At 38.5% G+C, this 7,689-nt stretch overlaps 1 protein-coding gene across 4 annotated transcripts in view; it reads right to left on the reverse strand.

Annotated features, from left to right (window-relative positions):
* The window catches only part of Pbx3 (PBX homeobox 3), a 238,717-nt gene extending 231,034 nt beyond the window's left edge, over positions 1 to 7,683 (reverse strand). For 2 of the 4 annotated variants that reach the window (XM_004641564.2, XM_004641563.1), the window contains exons 1-2: positions 7,422 to 7,683; positions 6,423 to 6,496 (exon numbers count right to left, since the gene is read on the reverse strand). In XM_004641564.2, the coding sequence (XP_004641621.1) occupies positions 6,423 to 6,496; positions 7,422 to 7,621 (274 nt within the window). In that variant the 5' untranslated portion in view covers positions 7,622 to 7,683. The remainder of the gene's footprint in view (positions 1 to 6,422; positions 6,497 to 7,421) is intronic. The other 2 variants (XM_023701664.1, XM_023701665.1) reach the window with 1 other exon arrangement.
* Positions 7,684 to 7,689: the final 6 nt, after the last annotated feature.

Here is a 7,689-nt window from a genome sequence, read left to right on the forward strand (position 1 = left end):
TTTTAATATAAATGTTAACATAGAAACAGTGGAAATGTTGACATTCTCTATTAGTTAATTTGAATTTGAAGTAAAATTTTATGAGATTTTTAAAATTTATGAATTTTTTAATTTTAAGCCACCTGCTGGACACTGATGCCTAAGAAATAAGCTATGAAAGCTGATGTATCACATAAAACAAAACCAAAAAAAAACAAAAAACCATTTTGCCCCTAACATATGTTGTAGTCTCCCAAATAATGGTTTCAACATTGTGAAAAATCATCAGCATTAAAAGGATTACACTGTATAGCAAGTCCTCAATATGATCACACAAAAAGGGTCATTGTTCAAAACAGCTTAACACTTTGAGGGAACTTAAAGTGAAAGAAAACAAGTATTAAAAAAGAAAACAAGTACAAAACTTTAAACAATTTTTTTTCCATAATTAGTTCAGTGGTTTTCAATGCTAATAGGTTTTAACAAGCAGATATAAAGTCAGTCCAAAAAAGGTGCTTGGCCAATTCAACACACTCTATCTAATTTCTTTGGCTAGACATACCAAGTTAGTACCAAAGCAAACTACACTTACCACTAAAAACTACAACATACCATATTTATGGACTCTCTCTGAAAAAATAATTAAGGGATCTGGGTTAGAATTCTACCCACAAAGAAGGTTGTTAAAATCAAGTTTTGAATATTAATGAAATTTATTTTCTAATATGGTCTGTGTATAAAGGCAAAAAAATGGTAATTTTTTCAGTGGCTCATTCAAGCAATATTTTTTAATTTACTTGCTAAATATAAAACTGTCACCTACCTGTGATAGTAATCTGTTTGTGTGATTAACTTTGATAACTTTTTTAAAAATCTGATAGCCAGGCCTGAAAAACATTGGCCAATTTATACTACGCCATGATGCAAATTGTTTACTCTTCATACTTACAGACTCAAATGACCTACTAAAGTAGAACAAATGCTTCAAAAGGTCAACATGGGAGGGGGAATGTATAAGATCTCAGTCAGGTGTTACCTAAATCATGCTGATACACTGATAAATGACCAAAACACAACCCTGCTGAGAAAACAAATAAAACATTATTCTCATAGTGTCAATGTTGAAATAATAAATGTATAAAGAATTTTACATATATAGGAATGGAGAAAAATGGTCTAAATTCCTATTTAACTTGTATTAGTACTGATGCAGCATAGTATAAGTAGATACCTCTTGTGTGAGTATAAAATAAAGTGACATGTGGGGTGTGGTCTGTGAAAAGTTTTGAGTTTTATAGCCTCATTTCATATGTCATTTCATCCTATGCAATGCCACCATATACTACTAAATAAAATACAAATAAATCAAGTAAGGTGTTCGTTTATATCTTAAGTAAACTCGCAGTGTATAAATTGATATACAAGTGAAATTAAATAAAAAGCAAAGTATCATAGGATGAAAAATGTGCACAGGTGTATTTTATAAAAGCTCTCAACCTGTGTTATTAGGGGCAACATGGGCCCTGCTTTGCCAGTGCACTAATATACCTCCCATTCAGAATAAAGTTATATAAATAAACCATTGTTGTATGCACTTGCTTCAGCAGCAATATGCTAAAATATCATAGTAAAATCCAACATAAAGTACCAAAACTCTACAATTCTGTAATTAAATGAGGCTCACTAAAAAAACTGAGGCATAAAAGATCAAGTTAGTATTGACAGTTATCTTTTTGTGGGGAAGAAGAAAAAGGAACAGTGTTGGAAAAACAGTCCTACGTTTTAAAGATGACATCTCTGTGATACTTTTATCATGAAGTATAAAAGTATAAAACCAGTTTGGCAAAGAAATTTTTCCTATGGTTTCTATGAACAGAATGTGTGTATGATTTTTCAAAGACGAGGAGAAAAGAAAAAAAACATATCCTGCCTCAAAATGTACAAAAGCTCCAGTAGCTATATAAATCCATAAAAATTTTAAAAAGACAACATTCTTAAATTGCTTTAAGGAAAACACATTGATAAAACAATATAATTTATGACACTTTCAAGATACACTGACTATATTTTTAAGTATTCCCCAAGTAAATAGATCATAATGTCAGTCTAAAATTGAGATAAATTTTGAAACATTAAAAATCCTCAAATTTTGCTGCCCAGTAACTGAACGTAAGAACAGAGGAAAAGAAGATCAACCAATTGTTGCTATTGTTGAAGGTGAGCAGTAAGTTCACGTGGAAGGGTTCAAAAATTCTTTCTTTTTTTCTACCTGCATTTATTTTAGAAGTTGTCCATAATAAAGTTTTTCTAAACTATAGAAAGTAGGCTCTTAAAACAGAAATATGGATTAAGTATGGCATGTGGCATTTTCAAAACTTTGGAACAAATAATTATACTAGACATGGTATAAGCTCAACCTAGAAAATGCAATAATAAATACAGTAATATCTAGACTCCTGTATAATAACTCATTTTCCTTGATAACTTTTCACTTGACAGATTTGGTTTTTATACATTGAGAATTAAAATAATCACACAGCACTATACAAAGAAAAATGTAACCAATTTTTACATGGAAGGTTTAAATAAAAAACCAAATAAAGAACAGTGATTCTCTTTAAACCTGTACGGTCAGAATTAGGTACACAGAGGTGTTGACTGAAATTGGCCTGTCCCTCTGAAAGCTAGTCACATAGCAATAAAGGTCTAATCTCACATCATATACCAAGTACATATAAAAACTCACCTGTAAGCTACATTCACGACTTAGCTTTATTATCTAAAATTCTTATGACTTTTTTTAGGGAGGAGTCCTCTACAAGCTAATCCTTTTTAATAGTAATTTTCTTCTCCTTAAACATAAAAAATACTTCAACCAGCCCAACCAGCCAAGCAGTCAGGCCTTCTCTTCCCCTGCGGACACCTCCTGCAGTAGAGAAGTTCATTAAGTTTTATGATCTTCCCAAGTCGGTCCTGCTTATAAGCCTCACAAAGGCTACAAATCTGGCAAACCATCACGTCTGCCATTAGACATTACTAGTAAATGAACACTATTTAGGGTTTGTGGTACCAATAAATCAGAGTTTGGTTGGCAGCTATCAACATGGAGTATTTTAACCTATCATTTAAAAATGAAAAGGTTGGGTTGATATTTTTTAAATATATCTTTTTTCAATGATACTATAATTCAGATTATACATTAAAATACTATTTTTCATTTTTAAAATAAATTATTTATTCTTTTAAAAAAATTTTCATTCAAACTCTTGTAAAAAAGATTTGTAAGGATGGAATATTTCACAATTTGGCAATCAAGATACCTGATTTCATGGCATTGAGGACATTTAATAACAAAGGATAAAATATGGCTTTAAAAGAAAGGAAAAGCCTTAACATAGCATCACTGGTGTTTTACTTAGTCTAAAATGGACACATACCTTAATTTTAAAGCCTACAACTTCTCAAATGCTTTCAAAAAAGCATACATGTCACAATTCCACAATAAGACATTTCTGTCCAAAAACAGCTATATGCTAAATTTTACAAAAGAATACATTTTCAAAAACAAGCAAGCTTGTCTTATACAGTGTAAGTATACTTTCCTTACCTCTGAACAAGAAAATAATATAATTATGGCAGATTACCCATGTATTCGTCAAAAGGGAAAAATGTATTTTCTTATTTGGTAGGAAGAGAAAATATATGTTTTCCAAACTAAATCCTTCACATGCATCAGAACTGGCAGTACTCGTTGCTTTATCAGAAACCTCAAAATGTACTTGCAGATCTATAAATACATGGAATTTTTTAAGTTATTTTGTTTTATTTTGGAAGAAAAGCACAAATGAAATGACATCCACTAAAGTGACAGTCTTCCCCTCACCCCTAGACTCATCAACTCCCGGCCTCTCCATTATGCAGAATAGAGTCATCACATAATGTTCCTGGTTTCCATTCACAAATGACTCAACTTTCTCTAAATTATAAAGAATTATTCTTTGGCTATTATATTGATAAGATTACATAAAATTATTTAAATAAAAAGTATTACAAAAAATACATACATGCGGCAAAGCTTATTTTCTTTAAGTTTGTGGTGTTTCTCAAGCGTGACTAAGGAAGTAGATGAGGGGTGGGCTCTGGAATTTGCTGCCGGATTACTCTGCTTTGATGGCACTAACATCTACCCAGCTGTTTTATTTCAAACTGAGGGCTCTGAGTCTGGCCAGCCTGTTTCTTTCTAAGACTACTTTTGGAGGGTTAGGTAGAGCTATGGATAAGATAGTCACTAGAAAAAGGAGAGAAGAGAAAGAGCTTCAACCCCATCAATCACTCAGTACTTAAATCCCCGTCCCTCTTGAGCTTAGAGAGCCGGGCAGGGAGATGCTTCTGCCCAGACTGCATGCTTTACTCTTTGTCGGCTGTTGGCTTTTTACAAAACAGATAACATTACACATAAACTTGGATCCGCTGGCCAAAGCACAAAAAGAAAATCTAATTTACAAGTTATCACTGAAAGCCCTAGAAATAATTTTCAAAACAGAAAAATTCCTTTTGTCAGCTACCTCTTACTTCTTAAATAGCAACAGCTCTACCGCACAGCTCTTCTCTACTAGTAACCTAGATGCTGTTTCTTTTGTAACTCACCTTTGACATATGGTTTACTATATTTTCCTTTCAGAATGGTGTAAATCCTATGCAAATAAATTACTAGAGGACCTTCATTTATTAATTGAATTCTGCCTACTGCTACATGAAATGTCAGTTTGGTTCCCAAGCTCACTAGGCCAAAACTTTAATAAAGGAAAAAAAAAATGAAATCATGAGGGGAGACAGAAGGGAAAGGTACCTCTCTCCCTAATAATACAGTGCTGTATAAAGTTGAATCAATCTTAATATTCACAATATAGTCAATACCCCAGTGCTTAACTGTCAGCAAAAACTGAAGAGAGCCCCAAGCAAGAAAATCCTTGGACATTAAGCAACAAAATTAAATGAGTTACCCACTTTTGGGCTTCTCAACTAAGAATCTTCAAGATGTTATGCTAGATATCTTATTTTATAGTCAGATAAAATTTACCATTTTAAGTCACACACTATAAAGTAAGCTAAAAATTAATAAAGAATGTTATTACTAATTTTCAATGACTGTAGTTTTCCAAATGCAAAATACAACTTTAAAAGAATCACTTAACATTAAGACATCATCCACACTACGTGAATGAAAACAGAAAAAGTACTTTTTAAGCTTTTTATTTGCTATAAATTATGGTTTAGCATATATACTTAACAGCAATAATCCAATAATCTAGATTACTTTTAGGAAAGAACTAGAATTAGAGTAAAAAAAAAAAAAACTGCTTAAAAGGACAGCAATTTGGCTGTTAACCTAACCATATTTGTACAGTTAAACACAATCACATTAAATAAAATCAGCTGGATACTACTGTATCTTGGAATTTAACTTTTTCTTCTTTGCTTGAACTTTAAAAAACTGCAACTTTAAAATACCACATACCCAATACAAGACACAACAAAAAAAAAAAGTAAACCTTTGTTAATGTACCTTATTTCACATACAGGGAAGATCCTGCCAAATACAAATTAAAACATTTAAATGAAATTTCTATTCACACTTGAGCCTTACCATCACCTCAAGACTAAAATATCTTCAATTCAAAAAGCCAGACAAAAAAGTTCAACTGAAATGAACTGTCACAAATTTGCCTAATATGTATGAACCTGCATTCTCTTGCCACACATCTACTGCCCTGAACTTCAAAACTGTTTAACCTGTATTTGTGGACCTTTTTCTACTTGATAAACTAAACACAATTACAAGTGTAATGACTTCAGGATATAAAATTTAATGTAAGTTATTAACAGATGTAATATATTATATATGTCTAAACGCACCACTACCCTTACTGTATGACCAAAAGTAGTCTTTCCACTTACAACACTCATTCAAACATGCTGCTAAAGTCTGCTCAATTGCACTTATTCGTCCATCAGCAGAGAAGAAGCTTAAGGCTCAGTAAAACAAAGTTTAGGCGATGCTTCTCCCGGGGACTCAGGACTTGTCGCAGGCATCCAATCTCCACTGCCCCTTTTAAAAACTAACACAAACAAGGCAAAAGGAGACAGGATAGAGCTTCTGGTGCTCCGGAGCCCCCCTCCATCCCTGCAGCCAGGGATGGCCTTTACTAAGGGCGGCGACCAGGCCTGCTCCACACCTACACTTCATTTTGCACAAGGAGCAGAATAGAGAAATCGACTTCAGATTTATTACAGGTTTTTTTTCTCAAGATCAGGAGGTGGGAAGGAGAGAATGAGCAAAGATGGCGGTGCCCAAAAGCAGCAGCTCTCAACTGGAGAGTGTAGGAGTAGCTCCAAGCCCACCTCTGGGGTCTACAGGCCCACTGCGGGGCGCAGCATCTTACCTGTTTTCTCTTTTATTTCACACAGGACGCTGAAGAGCGCGGGTTTCATTCTGTGACAGTTCAGGGCATGTTTCCTATAAAAAAAAAAAAAAAAAAAAAAAAAAAACAGCAAAACACAAAGGTATTAGCATCACCTATGGAATAATATGGCGCCTTCCTTTAAGTTAAACCCAAGATTTAATACCGGTCCCCTATTTTGGAAAGCTCTTGTGAACCACAGGAAGTCAACAAAACTCAAGTTGACTAGTTCTAAACAGCTGGTAAGCTCGGGTGGCAAAAGGGCCAGCCAGGACTCGGCGCGACCCATATGCCCCGCAGGCAGCAACCTCAGCAACCGCAGGCGCGAACCCACGCGGGGACTTCGCTCCAGGGCACCGCGGCGGCTATCTCGGGGTGCGGACCGGAGCGGCGGTGCTACCGCGCCCCCTCGGCGGGGAAGCAACTGCGGGCGGCTGGCCTGCGGCGGCCGACCTTCGGGTGACAGCTCGGCAAAGTTTGTCAGCCGGCCTCCCTCCCCGAAAACTTGGCTGCCCGCGCCGGACCCGTCCGGAACCGCCCCTAGCCCGGCGCCCGGCCGGAATACGGCCGCCGGCCGCACACGCGATGGGGTCATCCCGCGGACAGGGGAGCGGACGCAGCGATCGCGGCCCACGGAAAGTTGCGCGTCCCTGCCGCTGGACCAGGCCTGGCGGGGCGGCACTGCGCGCGGAGGTCCGGCGGGAGGTTTAAATCCGCGGGAGGGGGCGGACGCGGGGACACCGGAGACGCGGAACCGCGAGCCTGCGCGCCGCCGAGTCCGTCTGGCCCGGGAGCAACTTTGCGGAGTGCGGCCCCTGTCCCGGGGCGTCACAAGGGTCCCCAGGCCCGGTCGGCGGCTGGCGCCAGAGAAAGTTCCCACCCGAGCTGAGGCCCCTGCCCCGGGCGCCACCCGGACCACGACTCGGCAGCGGGCCCGGCTCCCGCGCACACACAAAAGATGCTTAATGAGACGACACCAACTTTGCTTGCGCCTCGTCCAAGCTCTGGTCGGTGATGGTCATGATCTGGTGGAGGATGTCGCCAATGTCCTGCTTCCTGCCGTCGCCGTCCGCCCCTTCGTGGCCGTGCGGGGGAGGCGGTAGGGCCATGCCCCCCTGCACCGAGTGGCCGGCCAGGTTCACCCCGGCCAGAGTCTGCAGCATCCTGGATTGATCGTCCATCCCGCCGCGCGCGGGCGGGAGCAGGCGGCGGCGGCGGCGGCAGCGGCGGAGGCGGCGAAGGCTGAGGC

This window comes from Octodon degus, unplaced genomic scaffold (assembly GCF_000260255.1).
Source record: "Octodon degus isolate 3935 unplaced genomic scaffold, OctDeg1.0 scaffold00138, whole genome shotgun sequence".
Classification (NCBI taxonomy): domain Eukaryota; kingdom Metazoa; phylum Chordata; class Mammalia; order Rodentia; family Octodontidae; genus Octodon; species Octodon degus.